Source organism: Trachypithecus francoisi, unplaced genomic scaffold, assembly GCF_009764315.1.
Source record: "Trachypithecus francoisi isolate TF-2019V2 unplaced genomic scaffold, Tfra_2.0 Contig01579, whole genome shotgun sequence".
Lineage (NCBI taxonomy): Eukaryota > Metazoa > Chordata > Mammalia > Primates > Cercopithecidae > Trachypithecus > Trachypithecus francoisi.
This window is the reverse complement of record NW_022681442.1, coordinates 27,319,620-27,338,717: the sequence shown is the minus strand read 5'-3', so window position 1 is coordinate 27,338,717 and position 19,098 is coordinate 27,319,620. Positions and strand designations below refer to the sequence as shown.

At 42.0% G+C, this 19,098-nt stretch overlaps 1 protein-coding gene across 5 annotated transcripts in view; it reads right to left on the bottom strand.

The window, feature by feature from the left end:
• CFAP43 (cilia and flagella associated protein 43) overlaps positions 1-19,098 on the bottom strand; it is a 115,249-nt gene that overhangs the window by 88,389 nt on the left and 7,762 nt on the right. For 4 of the 5 annotated variants that reach the window (XM_033183582.1, XM_033183596.1, XM_033183573.1 and 1 more), the window contains exon 4: positions 7,988-8,155. In XM_033183582.1, the coding sequence (XP_033039473.1) occupies positions 7,988-8,109 (122 nt within the window). In that variant the 5' untranslated portion in view covers positions 8,110-8,155. Of the gene's footprint in view, positions 1-7,987; positions 8,156-10,710; positions 10,841-11,235; positions 11,606-19,098 lie in introns of those variants that run through there. The other variant, XM_033183588.1, reaches the window with a different exon arrangement.

Below are 19,098 nucleotides of genomic sequence, written 5' to 3'. Positions count from 1 at the left end.
ACAAGTTATACAGTTTTAAACTAAGTACTGAGGGATTATAAAAATTTTTGAAAGCTAATATCTAAAGCAGGAGTTGTAAATTTGAATACTGGATGGGGGTCAGGCAGGTGATATGTGACTGTTGAGGATAGTGGAAAGTGGGAAAATATTTATCCTTCCTCAAGGTGGCAGGTACCACTCAGTTCAAGCCAAGAGGGTTGTTGACATGTGAGAATTTTGATTCCAAAATTTCAAGAGAATACTATAACCTGGATATTTATGAGAAATCTCTCAAACTTTAAATGTTAGCAACTAATTCAAATGAAAAACACTGTAGGCCAAAATAAATATATATTTAAACACATATTCAGGCTGCATTCAGCTACTTTTATAATCTCTAATATTGAGTTCATTTTCAAATTTATCATATATCTACTTTTAATTTATAATATAGTTATAAAGGTTAATTTATAAGAAGACATAGAAGACGGGTGATTTCTGCATTTCCAACTGAGGCACCGGGTTCATCTCATTGGGTGTGTCAGACAGTGGGTGCAGCCCACCGAGCAAGAGCTGAAGCAGGGCGAGGCATCACCTCACCTGGGAAGCACAACAGATAAGGGAATTCCCTTTCCTAGCCAAGGGAAACCATGACACACAGCACCTGGAAAATTGGGTCACTCCCACCCTAAAACTGCACTTTTCCAAGGGTCTTAGCAAACCAGGAGATTAGATCCCACACCTGGCTCAGAGGGTCACACGCCCACGGAGCCTCCCTCATTACTAGCACAGCAGTCTGAGATCTAACTGCAAGGCAGCAGTGAGGCTGGGGGAGGGGCACCAGCCATTGCTGAGGCTTGAGTAGGTAAACAAAGCAGCTGGGAAGCTCGAACTGGGTGGAGCCCACCTCAGCTCAAGGAGGCCTGCCTGCCTCTGTAGACTCCACCTCTGGGGACTGGGCATAGCCAAACATAAGGCAGCAGAAACCTCTGCAGATTTAAACGTCCCTGTCTGACAGCTTTGAAGAGAGTAGTGGTTCTCCCAGCATGGAGTTTGAGATCTGAGAATGAACAGACTGCCAGCTCAAGTGAGTCCCTGACCCCCGAGTAGCCTAACTGGGAGGCACCCCCCAGTAGGAGCAGACTGACACCTCATATGGTCGGGTACCCCTCTGAGATGAAGCTTCCAGAGGAGAGATCAGGCAGCAACATTTGCTGTTCAGGAATATTCACTTTTCTGCAGACTCCACTGCTGATAGCCAGGCAAACAGGGTCTGGAGTGGACTCTGGCAAACTCCAACAGACCTGCAGCTGAGGGTCTTGGCTGTTAGAAGGAAAACTAACAAGCAGAAAGGACATCCACACCAAAACCCCATCTGTATGTCACCATCGTCAAAGACCAAAGCTAGATAAAACCACAAAGATGGGGAAAAAACAGAGCAGAAAAGCTGAAAATTCTAAAAATCAGAGCACCTCTCCCCCTCCAAAGGAACTCAGCTCCTCACCAGCAATGGAACAAAGCTGGATGGAGAACGACTTTGATGAGTTGAGAGAAAAAGGCTTCAGACGATCAAACTTCTCTGAGCTAAAGGAGGAAGTTTGAATCCATTGCAAAGAAGCTAAAAACCTTGAGAAAAGATCGAATAAATGGCTAACTAGAATAACCAATGTAGAGAAGTCCTTAAATGACCTGATAAAGCTGAAAACCATGGCACAAGAACTATGTGACAAATGTACAAGCTTCAGTAACTGATTCGATCAACTGGAAGAAAGGGTGTCAGTGATTGAAGATCAAATGAATCAAATGACGTGAGAAGAGAAGTTTAGAGGAAAAAGAGTAAAAAGAAATGAACAAAGCCTCCAAGAAATATGGGACTATGTGAAAAGACCAAATCTACATCTGATTGGCATATCTGAAAGTGACGGGGAGAATGGAACCAAGTTGGAAAACACTCTGCAGGATATTATCCAGGAGAACTTCCCCAACCTAGCAAGGCAGGCCAAAATTCAAATTCAGGAAATACAGAGAACGCCACAAAGATACTCCTCGAGAAGAGCGAATCCAAGACACATAATTGTCAGATTCACCAAAGTTGAAATGAAGGAAAAAATGTTAAGGGCAGCCAGAGAGAAAGGTCGGGTTACTCACAAAGGGAAGCCCATCAGACTAACAGTGGATCTCTCGGCAGAAACTCTACAAGCCAGAAGAGAGTGGTGGCCAATATTCAACATTCTTAAAGAAAAGAATTTTCAACCCAGAATTTCATATCCAGCCAAACTAAGTTTCATAAGTGAAGGAGAAATAAAATCCTCTGCAGATAAGCAAATGCTGAGAGATTTTGTCACCATCAGGCCTGCCCTACAAGAGCTCCTGAAGGAAGCACTAAACATGGAAAGGAACAACCAGTACCAGCCATTGCAAAAACATGCCAAAATGTAAAGACCATTGGTGCTAGGAAGAAACCGCATCAACTAGTGAGCAAAATAACCAGCTAACATCATAATGACAGGATCAAATTCACACATAACAATATTAACCTTAAATGTAAATGGGCTAAATGCTTCAATTAAAAGACACAGACTGGCAAACTGGATAAAGAGTCAAGACCCATCAGTGTGCTGTATTCAGAAGACCCATCTCATGTGCAGAGACACATAGGCTCAAAATAAAGGGATGGAGGAAGATCTACCAAGCAAATGGAAAACAAAAAAGGCAGGGGTTGCAATCCTAGTCTCTGATAAAACAGACTTTAAAACAACAAAGATCAAAAGAGACAAAGAAGGACATTACATAATGGTAAAAGGATCAATTCAACAAGAAGAGCCAACTCTCCTAAATATATATGCACTCATTACAGGAGCACCCAGATTCATAAAGCAAGTCCTTAGAGACTTACCAAGAGACTGAGACTCCCACACAATAATAATGGGAGACTTTAACATCCCACTGTCAACATTAGACAGATCAACGAGACAGAAAGTTAACAAGGATATCCAGGAATTGAACTCAGCTCTGCACCAAGCAGACCTAATAGACATCTACAGAACTCTCTACCCCAAATCAACAGAATATACATTCTTCTCAGCACCAAATCACACTTATTCCAAAATTGACCATATAGTTGGAAGTAAAGCACTCCTCAGCAAATGTAAAAGAACAGAAATTGTAACAAACTGTCTCTCAGACCACAGTGCAATCAAACTAGAACTCAGGATTAAGAAACTCAGTCAAAACCGCTCAACTACATGGAAACTGAACAACCTGCTCCTGAATAACTACTGGGTACATAACGAAATGAAGGCAGACATAGAGATGTTCTTTGAAACCAATGAGAACAAAGATACAACATACCAGAATCTCTGGAACACATTTAAAGCAGTGTGTAGAGGGAAATTTATAGAACTAAATGCCCAAAAGAGAAAGCAGGAAAGATCTAAAACTGACACCCTAACATCACAATTAAAAGAACCAGAAAAGCAAGAGCAAACACATTCAAAAGCTAACAGAAGGCAAGAAATAACTAAGATCAGAGCAGAACTTAAGGAGATAGAGTCATAAAAAGACACAAAAAACCCTTCAAAATATCAGTGAATCCAGGAGCTGGTTTTTTGAAAAGATCAACACAATTGATAGACTGTTAGCAAGACTAATAAAGAAGAAAAGAGAGACAAATCAAATAGATGCAATAAAAAATGATAAAGGGGATATCACCACAGACCCCACTGAAATACAAACTACCATCAGAGAATACTATAAACATCTCTATGCAAATAAACTAGAAAACCTAGAAGAAATGGATAAATTCCTGGACACATACACTCTCCCGAGACTAAACCAGGGAGAAGTTGAATCCCTGAATAGACCAATAACAGGCTCTGAAATTGAGGCAATAATTAATAGCCTATCAACCAAAAGAAGTCCAGGACCAGATGGATTCACAGCCGAATTCTACCAGAGGTATGAGGAGGAGCTGGTACCATTCCTTCTGAAACTATTCCAATCAATAGAAAAAGAGGGAATCCTCCCTAACTCATTTTATGAGGCCAACATCATCTCATCCTAATACCAAAGCCTTGCAGAGACACAACAAAAAAAGAGAATTTTAGACCAATACCCCTGATGAACATCAATGCAAAAATCCCTAATAAAATACTGGCAAACTGAATCCAACAGCACATCAAAAAGCTTATCCACCATGACCAAGTGGGCTTCATCCCTGGGATGCAAGGCTGGTTCAACATACGCAAATCAATAAGCATAATCCAGCATATAAACAGAACCAAAGACAAAAACTACATGATCATCTCAACAGATGCAGAAAAGGCCTTTGACAAAATTCAACAGCCCTTCATGCTAAAAACTCTCAATAAATTCGGTATTGATGGAATGTATCTCAAAATAATAAGAACTATTTATGACAAACCCACAGCAAATATAATACTGAATGGGCAAAAACTGGAAGCATTCCCTTTGAAAACTGGCACAAGACAGGGATGCCCTCTCTCACCACTCCTATTCAACATAGTGTTGGAAGTTCTGGCCAGGGCAATCAGGCAGGAGAAAGAAATAAAGGGTATTCAATTAGGAAAAGAGGAAGTCAGATTGTCCCTGTTTGCAGATGACATGATTGTATATTTAGAAAACCCCATCTTCTCAGTCCAAAATCTCCTTAAGCTGATAAGCAACTTCAGCAAAGTCTCAGGATACAAAATCAATGGACAAAAATCGCAAGCATTCTTATACACCAATAATAGACAAACAGAGAGCCAAATCATGCGTGAACTCCCATTCACAATTGCTTCAAAGAGAATAAAATACCTAGGAATCCAACTTACAAGGGATGTAAAGGACCTCTTCAAGGAGAACTACAAACCACTGCTCAATGAAATAAAAGAGGACACAAACAAATGGAAGAACATTCCATGCTCATGGATAGGAAGAATCAATATTGTGAAAATAAATATTGTGAAAAGGTAATTTATAGATTCAATGCCATCCCCATTAAGCTACCAATGACTTTCTTCATAGAATTGGAAAAAACTACTTTAAAGTTCATATGGAACCAAAAAAGAGCCCGCATTGCCAAGACAATCCTAAGTCAAAAGAACAAAGCTGGAGGCATCACGCTACCTGAATTCAAACTATACTACAAGGCTACAGTAACCAAAACAGCATGGTACTAGTACCAAAACAGAGATATAGACCAATGGAACAGGACAGAGCCCTCAGAAATAATACCACACATCTACAACCATCTGATCTTTGATAAACCTGACAAAAACAAAAAATGGGGAAAGGATTCCCTATTTAATAAAGGGTGCTGGGAAAACTGGCTAGCCATATGTAGAAAGCTGAAACAGGATCCCTTCCTTACACCTCGTACAAAAATTAATTCAAGATGGATTAGAGACTTAAATGTTAGGCCTAAAACCATAAAAACCCTAAAAGAAAACCTAGGCAATACCATTCAGGACATAGGCACGGGCAAGGACTTTATATCTAAAACACCAAAAGCAAGCAACAAAAGCCAAAATTGACAAATGAGAGCTAATTAAACTAAAGAGCTTCTGCACAGCAAAACAAAACAAAACAAAACAAAAAAAAAACACCTACCATCAGAGTGAACAGGCAATATACAGAATGGGAGAAAATTTTTGCAATCTACTCATCTGACAAAGGGCTAATATCCAGAACCTACAAAGAACTCAAACAAATTTATAAGAAAAAAACAAACAACCCATCAAAAAGTGGGCAAAGGATATGAACAGACATTTCTCAAAAGAAGACATTTATGCAGCCAACAGACACATGAAAAAATGCTCATCATCACTAGCCATCAGATAAATGCAAATCAAAACCATGATGAGATACCATCTCACACCAGTTAGAATGGCGATCATTAAAAAGTCAGGAAACAACAGGTGCTGGAGAGGATGTGGAGAAATAGGAACACTTTTACACTGTTGGTGGGATTGTAAACTAGTTCAACCATTGTGGAAGAGAGTGTGGTGATTCCTCAAGGATCTAGAACTAGAAATGCCATTTGACCCAGCCATCCCATTACTGGGTATCTACCCAAAGGATTATAAATCATGCTGCTATAAAGACACATGCACACATACATTTATTGTGGCACTATTCACAATAGCAAAGACTTGGAACCAACCCAAATGTCCATCACTGACACACTGGATTAAGAAAATGTGGCATATATACACCATGGAATACTATGCAGCCATAAAAAAGGATGAGTTCATGTCCTTTGTAGGGACATGGATGCAGCTGGAAACCATCATTCTCAGCAAACTATCGCAAGGACAAAAAAGCAAACACTGCATGTTCTCACTCATAGGTGGGAATTGAACAATGAGAACACTTGGACACAGGAAGGGGTACATCATACACTGGGGCCTGTTGTGGGGTGCGGGGGGGAGGGATAGCATTTGGAGATATACCTAATGTAAATGATGAGTTAATGGGTGCAGCACACCAACATGGAACATGTATACATATGTAACAAACCTGCATGTTGTGCACATGTACACTAGAACTTAAAGTATAATAAAAAATAAATAAAAGAAAAAAGAAAAACAATCACATAAAAACAGCATCTACTACTCAAATGTAAGACCGAAGTGTGTTTGAATTCTGCTTGCTTTGTGAACTAGGACAATCCACTCATTTTATCTCCCATTTTATTTGCTTATAGAAAAGTCACAACTCAGTATTCAGAACTTGAGTAGAACGTTTGAGGGAGGCAAAGGCAGAAAAGGGTGTGATAAATTACTTGTCTGCCCTCATAAGGATCTGCTGGAGATACCACCCACTTTTACTAAAAGGTGCAGTGTTGTCAACTCTCACTAGAGACAGATTTGGCTATTCAATGGGATTGTGAAAAAGAAGTTGAGACATGAAGAGCACTGAGCAGAAAGAAGTGCTTTTCTTAAGGCTCTCCATTTCGAAAGCTTTATTCACTAGCTTTAGATTCTCTTAAGGCGATTTATCAAAAATTGCAATTTCAAGGGAACACTTTGCGATCTCTTAAAATCAAGAGATCCAACATCTCTCCAACTGTGACTTCATGAAGTACACTGGAAATGGTCAGCTTAGTAGCACCTTGAGTCTCCGAGCTCTTTCTCAACAAAAGCACCCGTTATCACCAGGGCATTTGTCACAGAATTTCTCTTTGACCCAGTTCTATTTAAACAGGTAACTCCCATGGCTCCACTATACACAACTAACCTTTTGCTTGTGGATAATGTGGCTGAATGTATAATCTGCATACTTTCTTTTTTTTTTTTTTTGAGACGGAATCTTGCTCTGTCCCCAGGCTGGTGTGCAGTGGCGCGATCTTGGTTCATAGAAACCACCGCCTCTTGGGTTCAAGTGATTCTCCTGCCTCAGGCTCCTGAGTAGCTGGGACTACAGGCGGGTGCCACCATGCCCAGCTAATTTTTTTGTATTTTCAGTAGAGACAGGGTTTCCCCGTATTAGCCAGGATGGTCTCCATCTCCTGACCTCACGATCTGCCTGCCTTGGCCTCCCAAACTGCTGGGATTACAGGCGTGAGCCACCGCGCTCGGCCAATCTGCATACTTTCTATATCTAACCGTTTCTTATTTTTGAAATTCCAGTAGGGCATCCAAATAATAGCAAAAAGTCTTAACTCTCCTTTTTATACAACAGGCATGATTTAAAATAGTAAGGACAAATCAAATTTTAGAAAATTAGATCATGTTGGAAAAAACTCTCAGAGAACTTAATATTTTAAATAAATTCATGGGGAAACAAGTCATAGAGAATTCTTTTGAAATGCAAACAACCCCTCCAAGGTAATCACACACGTAGAAAGATGTTATAACAAGATAAGTTGAATGTATATACGTGTGTGTGTGTATGCATATATATGTATGTATAAAGCCACTTAATTCATCAAATTGACCCAATCACATTACATGAATGCAAACAAGGACCATCGTGTTGCTACTGTTGTAACAAAGCCTCCTACCTTGCTCTGAAATGATGCTCCTGGTTACTTCTTTCAATGGTCCACACGCTCACTGCACTTGGACTTGATAAGCACAGCTGGCGCCAGTTCATGGGGTTAAAAGACATTTGGTTCACATCCATTCCAGGCTGTGATTTCTTGCACAAAATGACATTCGATTCCCAGTTCCTTAGAGAAAAACAGCATTTGATGAAAAAAAATTAATTTGAATTTCACGTACTTAGAACATTTATTTTTTAAATTTGTATAAATTGGGATATAATTTATGATACGATTGATATAATCAATGACCTTAATGTCAAATTTATAAATAATTATGCTTATCACTGTATTGTATCCTAAGAAAGCAAAATAACTGTATATTTTAAAAACATTATACTGTCATATGCTATACCAAGGCTATTTTATCCTCTTTAATAATTTTGCAATTTAACTCAGCCAAACCTAGAAAGTGAAATATATCATCACATTTGCTACAAAACAAGTGTAAGTGCCTGAATCGCTAAGTATTACATATGCGTACTCCATATGGATCTTGGGGTACTGTTCTCATTCATGCCAATTGATCATTTAGTGAGTTTTAAAAATTAAAGTGGTGCCAGGTGCGGTGGCTCACACCTGTAATCCAGCACTTTGGGAGGCCAAAGTGGGTGGATCACGAGGTCAGGAGTTCGAGACCAGCCTGGCCAGTATGATGAAACCCTGTCTCTACTAAAAATACAAAAATTAGCTGGGTGTGGTGGTGCATGCCTGTAGTCCCAGCTACTTGGAAGGCTGAGGCAGGAGCATTGCTTGAACCTGGGAGGCGGAGGTTGCAGTGAGCCAAGATCATGCCACTGCACTCCAGCCTGGGCGACAGAGCAAGACTCCATCTCAAAAATAAATAAATGAATAAAGTGGTGTATTTTAAAATGGATTTATTCATTTACCCATTTAAGAGACTATCGTGAACTCCTACCATGAACAAAGTCCCTTGCTACATGAAAGAAAAGAAAAAAATTAAATGTGAGCTATGCCCTTAAATGAGGGGCCAGAACTCCATTCAGAGTTGTGATTAGGAAACTGGAGCTAGTATTTATTGAACTTAGCTTGTCTTTCACTCCCTCCTGCCCTCGTCCTTCATTTCCTATGACAAATGCCCTGCCCATCACATCAACCACACTCTTGCTGGAATCTCTGGTTCCCTTGATCCTTTGACTTTTTGCATCAGGTACCTGGCAAAGACCGTCAACCCTGAATGGAGACAACTGAAAGCCTGGGCTACTGGAGACATGGGAACAAAGACTACAGGACTGTACATGGCAGTGACACCATAAATTTGTGGTTGCCACCCCCACCAGACCCTCAATAGGCTCTCCAATACTGCTATGTTTCTCTGGCTAGTTCTCTCTCTCTCATTCTCTAAAATGGGCATTTAAAATATTCTCCCCTCTCCTGAAACCTCTAGCTCCTCTACTCCCTTCTCAATCTCAGTAAATGACCTTGGTTCTCGTGAATAAAATAGAGGCCATCAGCTGAGAATTCTTGCTCTCAAGTATAACTACCCATTTGGGTTGGCATGGTTCTCTCCAACTCCTCTTCTCTTACAATGGAAGGTGTGTCCTTCCTCCTACCTAACACCAATTTCACCTCCTGTGCTCTGGGTCCCACAGTCTTGCCTTCTTAGGGACATTGGTTTATCCATGATAACTGCATCTTCAACTCTCCCTCTCTCCTGACTTCTTTCTGCCAATACACGAGTGCTCACCCATATCATTCTCAAAAGAAGCCTTCCCTCAGTCTCACCTTTCTATGTCTCTCCCCTCTCCTCGGAGTCAAACTTTTTGAGCAAGCTGTTCTAAAGTCACCACCACGGCTTCCTCAGCTACATTCTCCTCATCCCAGGATATCTGCATCCTGTCACCACCATTCCATTGACATAGCTATATCCACAGATACCTGCCTTCATCCTAAATCCAAAAGGCACTTCTCGGTCATTGTCTAACTTTACCTCTGCAGAACTGGTCACTGTTCACCACAACCACCTTCTGGAATCAGTCTCAGACTCTCTGTCACACACCTCTTATGGGACATCACAGATCCTCTCAATTGTGTCTGGGCCCTTGACCACCTCTTCTGCCTGGCTGACTCAGTGGCTGTCCAACTCTGTGTGCACTTTGACTAACTTCATGTAGGCACACCCCACCTGTGCCTCGCCTCACACCCACTTCATATGCCCAGAGGCTTCACTGGGGCTCCTGGGGACAATCACGACAAACCTGAAAGTGTGAAGGAGTTGTCACCCTGTGCAGTGAAGCTTTGATCAATGGGATATAGGAGTTGGTGGGTGAATTCTTATCTCCTCCTCTCCCCTTCCCCACTCACAGTCTATCACTGCTTGAGGACTGTCCTGATTCACAGCAGTTCATAGAACCTCTCAGAAGACCACTTTCAAGATAGAGTAACCAATTGCACTTGGAACCAAATGGTGGCCAGCAAGGTAATGCACCCTCATACTGGTTCTCCTGTCCTGGGATCACACACCCCGCTAAAGATGGGGTGCATGAGTTCTTGCCCCAGCCTCTGCTTTCCGTAGAACTCAGGCTGAGGCACATTCTGGAACCCTCCCTGCCTAGTGTCCTTCCTCCTTTCATAGCTACTCCTATGAGTCTCCTAGGTGGGTCCCTTCCATTGATATTCCTCTAGGTTCCACCCTAGGCTCTTCTTGAGGTGTTCTTACTTACATTTAGCACTTTGGCTATCCATTGACTTAATTATTCCCAAATGTTTATCTCCAGCCCTCGCTCCTGAGCACCAGTCCTGGATATCTGTGGCAAGGGCATGTGTCCCTCAATATTTATTCTCCATTTCTCCCTGTGAGTAACAGAACCCCCAAATATTAGCCAGGCACATATGGCCACTCACAATAAGGACCTAATATTACCCAGCCGCCCTAGAAGCTGGCTGTGGTTTATAGACTATCCAGTCAATGAATGTAAGTGGCAGTCATGTGTGTACCTTCTAAGTCCTGCATTTATTTATTTATTTATTTATTTCCTTCCTTCCTTCCTTCCCTCCTTCCTTCCTTCCCTCCCTCCCTCCCTCCCTCCCTCCCTCCTTCCTTCCTTCCTTCCTCCCTCCCTTCTCTTCCCTTCCTTCCTTCCTTTTCTTTCCTTCTTTCTTTCTTTCTTTTCTTTCTTTATTTCCTTTCTTTCTTTCTTTTTGAATTATCATTACTTTACTGTTCCAGGCATTTTAAATATTCATACAATTGCCTTATTTCAGCAGTCATTTCCTCTCCAGTATAGATTTTGTGTCCAGGATCAGAGCCATGTACATCACTGAATAAGCACCCACAGGCTACATGGGACCCACTCCAGCGCCCATGTCTTTGCTAGTAGAGCCTTTCACCACACCCGCAAGAGGGCTGGACCTTCCCTTGCTTGACATAGCCTCCACTGTGAATGAAAACACACTCTGTAGATTCAATCCCAGTACACTTCCAGCACTCCCAGGTGTTCCATGTATGTGGCAATCATCCTGAGAGCTAGTGATACATCACATCAGCTGGTACCTATGCCAGCACCCACTCCACTATATCATACAGATGCTGAGGCACTTAAGTGTTCTGGGTAAAATGGAGTCCGTAATTGCCATAGGAGTTGAGTGTGGAGGAAGGGGACTTTCTCTCAATAATGAATACCCTTAATACAAATTTAGCAGATTTATAATTTCATGTCTGTTTACATTTATTGTCAAAGCTTCACAAACTATTTACATAAATGAAAGCATGTTCAAGTTTCTAAATGCCGCTATGATAAGCAAACAGAGAAACTGCTGAGACAACACTTGCTTGCGCCATAAATACATATGGCAACATCTGGTCATTCTTAAAGAAATGCTTGTGTTTCCAAGGCCAGGCACGATGGCTTACGTCTGGAATCCCAGCACTTTGGGAGGCCGAGGCAGGCAGATCATGAGGTCAGGAGATCGAGACCATCCTGGCTAACATGGTGAAACTTGTTCTCTACTAAAAATACAAAAAATTAGCTGGGTGTGGTGGGGGCACCTGTAGTCCCAGCTACTCGGGAGGCTGAGGCAGGAGAATGGTGTGAACCCGGGAAAAGGAGCTTGCCGTGAGCTGAGATCGTGCCACTGCACTCCAGCCTGGGTGACAGAGTGAGACTCCATCTCAAAAAAAAAAAAAAAAAAAAAATGCTTGTGTTTCCAAAAAGAATTTTTTTCCAAGTCATAAGCCTTATGCAATTCTTCCAAAGTAATAATGTGTGTGTCCTTCCTTCTCAAGCAATGGTTCAAGGCATCTCAAGGCATATTGCTGGTCTGAGGTTCTGATTTAACTGGCTGGGGGGAGAGGGAAAGAGTGGGCACTAACATTTTTTAAAAGCTTCACAAGTCATTCCAGCATGTAGTCAGTGTTGAGAACCTTGGTACTAAAGGCTCTTGCATCTTCCTACTGTCACTTGTCCTCACCAAAAGCCCTTGAAGTGGTCCCTGGGTCAGGCAATGATCTCTTTCCTGCAAGCCCTGCATTTCAACAAAAGGTTTGTACCCTTCCCCTCATCCTTTTCCCACCCCATTGGCTCCCAAAATACACTGGTGGTTTAGGGTTCCTCTGCTGTTCCTAGGGTGTTGCTCTCATCTCTACTATTGACCCCATTATAGACCAGAGATGAGAGCAACACCCTAGGAAAAGCAGAGCAGCATGACAGGGGGAGACTGGATGCTGACCCCGAGGAGCCACCACACCATTCACAGCTGCTCGTGTCCAGACAATTGCATGTGAGAGAAGGAAACACGTGTCGGTGATTTGGGTTTCTGTGGCCACAACTGAACCTAAGTCCTAACTGATATATCAGCTGCCAACTAGACATCTCTGTTTGTTCATCTCAAGCACTGTCAGTTCCGTTTGTCCCCCAGCTTATCTTCCCCCATTGCCTCCCCTAAATTCCCTGTCCCCAAGCCCTCAGTATCTCTCTGAATAGCACCACAGTGTCCCTAAGTTGCCCAAGTCACACACAACTCTGGGTATAACCCTAGACCCATCCCTCTTCCTCAGCACAACACTCAACATTTAGTCAGTTATAAGTCCCATGATGCTTCCTCCCAAACACCTCCCAAATAGTTTCACTTCCCTCCATCCCTACTCCCACCCTAGTCCATGCCACAGTCATCTCTCACCTGGACCACCACAGCCTCCTAATTGATGTTCATGCCTTGTTTCCTTCCAATATATCTTCCACAATATGAAAGTACTGGAGATACTTTCACTGGAAATAACTGGCTGAAAGGAGTCTTCTTAAATGCAGATATAATTGTGTCACATCCCTGCTTAAAACCCTTTAGTAGCTCCCCACTGCCTTTAGGATAAAGGATTTGTCCATTAGCACAGCTTATATGGAGTGTGGGTATCCTTCCCAGTATGCCTAGGAGAAACCCAGTTTAGGCTGAAGTGCCCTGCATTTATCAGCAACACCCTCTTTCACTCTCAAAAGCATCCTGATTTGGATGATAAACCACATGGTCACCTACTTATATGGCTGCTCATGAGCTCACCTCTGACTGTGCCTCCAAGCTTGCCTCTCTCATGGCAAATCTCTTGTTCCCATTATTATGACCTTTTCATTGAAACCTGCTGTGCTTTTTCTACTTCATGGCCTTTGCACATGCCATTCTTGTGCCTGGGATGTTCTTTCTTCTCGTCATAAAGCTGATTCCTGCTCAACCTTTAGGTATTGCTATGGGTTGAACTGTGCCTCCCCCAAATTCCCCTGTTAATATTCTAACCTCCAGCACCTCAGAATGTGACCTTATTTGGAAATATGGTCTTTACAGCGGGTAATCAAGTTAAAATGAAGTCATTAGGATGGGCCCTAATCCAATAAGACTGGTGTTCTCATATAAAGGGAACATTTGGAGATAGACACACACAAGGAGAATGCCATGAGAAAATAAAAGCAGAGATCTGGGTGATGTGTCTGTAAGCCAAGGACTGCCAGCAAACAAGTGAGCAGAAGTTGGTGAGAGGCGTGGGGGCAGATTCTCTCTCACAGCCCTCAGAAGGAACCGACCCTGCTGAGACCTTCATCTCAGAATTCTAGTCTCCAGAACTGGGAGGCAATACGTGTATGCTGTTTAAGCCACTCAGTCTGTGGTACTTTGCTATGGTAGGCCTAGCTGATTAATACAAGTATCTGCTTAAACATTACCTCTCCTTCCAGGAAGCCTTCCCTGACCATTCCCCTCCACCATCAGACTAGGTGAGGTGCCCCTACTACATGTTCCCATTGTGCCTTAGATCAATGAAAGCTATAAAAGAGCTTAGAAACCAAATGAGTTTAAAGCCCACTCAGCAACTCACCAACTATATAAGTTTAGGCAAGTAGCTATAAGAACAACAAAAAAATGAAACTTGGAAAAAAGAAAAATTGTGTTGGCTTGATTTCTCATATCATGCTGGGAAGAATTTTCCAACAAGCCTCCTCGAACAAAAACCAGACTTTGTACCTTGCTTTGCCCCATATCTGACACTCCTGGGGAATGTAACTTTGCTGTCATAGTATATACTGACAGCCCGATGTGATAAAGGCAGGCGTGCTTTTACAGGTTAAACTCTAGAACACGTACAATGCTATGAGTGTATGCCCTGGTAGAATAGTTAAGGTTAAGGTGCTAAGGTTTTAGAGACCTCTGGAAAGTTCATCATTAATATATTAACCTAGAAATTTTATTTAATCACTCCTTTTTCTAACTCTATTTCTATGTGAGTAAGCATGTGTGTGTGTGTGTGTGTGTGTGTTTGAGATGGAGTCTCGCTCTGTCACCCAGGCTGGAGTGCAGTGGCACGATCTCAGCTAACTGCAACCTCCGCCTCCCAGGTTCAAGTGATTCTCCTGCCTCAGCCTCCCGAGTAGCTGAGATTACAGGCACCCACCACCATGTCTGGCTAATTTTTGTATTTTTCGTAGAGATGGGGTTTTGCCATGTTGGCCAGGCTGGTCTTGAACTCCTGACCTCAGGTGATCCACCCACCTTGGCCTCCCAAAGTGTTGGGATTACAGGCGTGAGCCACCGTGCCCAGCTGTGTGTGTGTTCTTTTAAGCACTCAGGAATTGCTATGGTCTGTTTGTGCCTGCCCCCAAAGTTATATGTTGAAATCCTAACCCCAGTGGTGATGGTATTGGGGTATTGGGACTTTTGGGGAGTGATCAGGTCAAGGGTGCAGAGCCCTCATGATTGAGATGAGTGTCCTTATAAAAGAGATCTAGCTCATCCCTTCAACCGTGTGAGGACATGGTGGAAATTATCATCCATGAATCAGGAAGCAGGCCCTCACCAGACACTGAAGCTCCTGGTGCCTTGATCTTGGACTTTCTAGCCTCCAGAATTGTGAGAAACATTTCTATTGTTTATAAGCCACTCAGTCCATGGGATCTTGTGACAACTTACTAAGACAGGCACCAGCTTCTTTTGTCTTCCTGCTGGTTCCATTTTTAAGGAGTTACATAAAACCGTCTTACATCTAACAATCTGTTTGAAAATTCTGCTTTAACATCTCATCTCTCTGAAGTTTCAGTCTCTTTATTTAAAATGAGGACCATCATAGATGTCTCATGGGGGTTGCTGTAGGGGTGAGGCAGGGATTAAATGCACTAACCCATTGGAAATCTCAGTGAATGCCTCTCTAATGAAACTGCTGGTGGTAGTATGGCTGGTATATAGCACATTGTCTTTGCTTATGAAGCCCAGATATCCCAGACCCCACCAGCCTGGGACTACAACCATGAAACCATTTCCCACCTATTTTAGATTCTTTTTCAAAGTTGTTATTTTTAATTACACAAATAATATATGAATCCATTCTGCTCTTTTAAAACATTAGAACATAAAGGTAAAGTCTTCTTAGACCAATTTATTTCCAGGAGTCAAATCATGGTACTTGAGCTCCTCCTGGTCTGACTTCCAGAAGTTCACCTCTTTTGAACTTTTACTAAATTATTTCTGGGAGTCCCCAGGGTCCACAGACTAACTGCTGTCACCAAGTGAGATGCATCCTACTCCCTGTTCATCTTCTAGCTCCCTCGTGTTTAGGCCCACTGCTGGCAAAGCTACTTGGTGAAGAGGACTATTGGGCCTCATCACAGGATTAAATCCCATTCATATTTCTATGCAGCACCCGAGGGTGCCATCAGGGTTGCTCCCAAAGCTTCTGATCTTGGGTTTGCAGAGCAGAGGCTGGAGGAGGGTTTGTCTCCCAGCTCTGTTCATACTCATTCTTGGGCCCCAGGGCACCTCTGCTGCCACAGGGCCTCACTGAGAATTTCCTCATGATAGAGCAGTGTCTGGTCCTCCCCACAGCATCTACCCTATCCTCCCCTGCCCTCCTCACTCCTGCCCCCTTGTCTCTCCCCTCTGACTCAAATTTCTTAAACAGAAGTGCACATGAATATTAAGACATGCAAACAAATCTAGGGGAAGGGTTGGGACGGAGAGGAGATACTACCTACCCATAGTCTCAGTCTCACCTCAGCTTATCAAAAATGCCCTACAGAAGGCTCAGATATACCTAAAATGTACCTAAGAAGCGGTACATTTTATATCCAGCAGGAAGCAGGAGATACAAATTTACTGAATGAATTAAATCCAGTGAGCAAACTCAAATGCTTACAGGAGCCAGGAAGTTAATGTAAATGAACGAAATGTACTGAGTATAAACACTTCTAAGACGGGTTGGCAAGCTCTTTCTATAAAGGACCAGACAGTAAATCTTTTTAGCTTTGCAGACCATATATGGGCTCTATTACAACTCAAGTCTGCCATTATAGAGCAAAAGCAGCCATAGATAATATATAAGCAAATGAGCATGTTCCAATAAAACTTTATTTACAAAAACAGGCGGTGGGACAGATTTGGCCTATGGGCCATTGTTTACCGACCCCTGCTTAAGGTGGTGGGCATCTAGAATGCGTACCCACTTACTAGCCCACACCAGACTGTGACCATGTGGGAATACAGGTCCAGGGTTGCCAGTGTTTGAGAAAAGCTATACAGATAACTTTTTCTCTAAATTTTCCCAGTTTTAAAAATACTTTATGGCCAAAACAAAATACATCAGTGGCCCAGAATTAGCCTAAGAATCATCATCTTTGAAACTCAGACTTAAATAAATATAATATAATAGACACTATTAGGTATGATGCATACTTTTAGTCAATGAATTATTAGAAAAACCATATTTAGGAGATTTTGATATATCCACTTTACAGAGGAAGAAACAAAGGCTCAGCCTTTCTAAGATCACACAGCTAGTAATTTGTGGAGCCAGGATTCAGGTCTAAGTCTGTTACACTAACACATTTGTGCTCATTCCACTTCACTGCTTTTTTAATATTCACAGATTGCATTTAGGAAGGACAATTGGAGCATTCTGCTTTTGGAACTATCAGAATTTATGCACTTGTCATCTCTCCCCAGCTGCTTCCTATCTTGTGTATCCAGAACTGTGAGATGATACATTTCTGTTATTGGAGACACTCAGTTTGTGATACTTTGTTACAGAAGCCCTAGCAAGCTAATACAGTACATCCATCAACAAGTGAATAAAGTATGGTATATCCATACCATGGAATAGAAAGGAATGACTATTGACATATACATGCAGCAACATAAGATAATTTCAAAATAACTATGCTGCATGAAAGAAGCCGGACAAAAGAATATACACTGTATGACTCCCTGTATATGAACTACCAGAAAATGCAAACTAGAGTGACAGAAACCACATCACTGACAAAGGCTAATAAGGAAGCTCTGAAGGAACACAAGGAAACTTTTGGGGTTATGGATGAATTTATTTATTTATTTAGAGACAGAGTCTCGCTCTGTCGCCCAGGCTGGAGTGCAGTGGCGCAATCTCGGCTCACTGCAAGCTCCGCCTCCTGCCTCCACGTCATTCTCCTGCCTCAGCCTCCCGAGTAGCTGGGACTACAGGCGCCCACCACCATGCCCGGGTAATTTTTTGTATTTTTAGTAAAGACGGGATTTCACCATGTTAGCCAGGATGGTCTCGCCTCCTGACCTCGTGATCCACCCGCCTCAGCTTCCCAAATTGCTGGAATTAAAGGCATGAGCCACTGCGCCTGGCTGATAGATGTATTTATTATCTTGATTATGGTGATGGGTATATACATAAGTCAAAACTTATCAAAGTATTTACTTTATATATGAACAGTTCATTATCTGTTAGCTATACCTCCATAAAGTTGTTTTAAAAAAATTTTATGGCCGGGCACGGTGGCTCATGCCTGTAATCCCAGCATTTTGGGAGGCAAAGGTGGGTGGATCACCTGAGGTCAGGAGGTCAAGACCAGCCTGGCCAAAACGGTGAAACCCATCTCTACAAAAATACAAAAAATTAGCCAGGCATGATGACTGGTACCTGTAATCCCAGCTACTCGGGAGGCTGAGGCAGGAGAATTGTTTGAACCTGGGAGGCGGAGGTTGCAGTGAGCTGAGATCACGCCACTGCACTCCAGCCTGGGCAACAGAGCAAGACTCCGTCTCAAAAAAAAAAAAAAAAAAAAAAATTACATAGACTAAATGTGGCTCCCTGAATCTAGGTACTTACATTTTTGTATAAGAAATGTTGGTATGTCATCCTTTAGTCATTTCTGGAATATTCTGTACTTCCCCTTAATAAGAAAAATATCCTCTTGAAGGGGCTTATATCATGGATAGAAAAGGGAGTACAGCCTTAAAGTTGGCCACATGAAATGATCCAGGAAAGATAAGAAATGTGTCTTAACCACAGGTATTTCCCATACAGCAGGCAAAAGTGGTATCATGTTCCACTCTCTGAAGATATAATTGTTCTAATGTCTCTAACAACAATTAGGTTAAACTGAACTCTAATATAGAGACCATCTCCATTTCAATATTAGCAGGAAACTTGTGAACAACTCCAAGATGCCATTTATTTTTTTAAGTGAAACTTTATGTATTTATAAATATATTCTCTATCTGAGAATATATAAAGCATGTTAATAAAAGAGAATGACAATAACTAATTTAGTTCTTATATAGTTTTTGCTCTGACTGCCAAATTTTATGCCTAA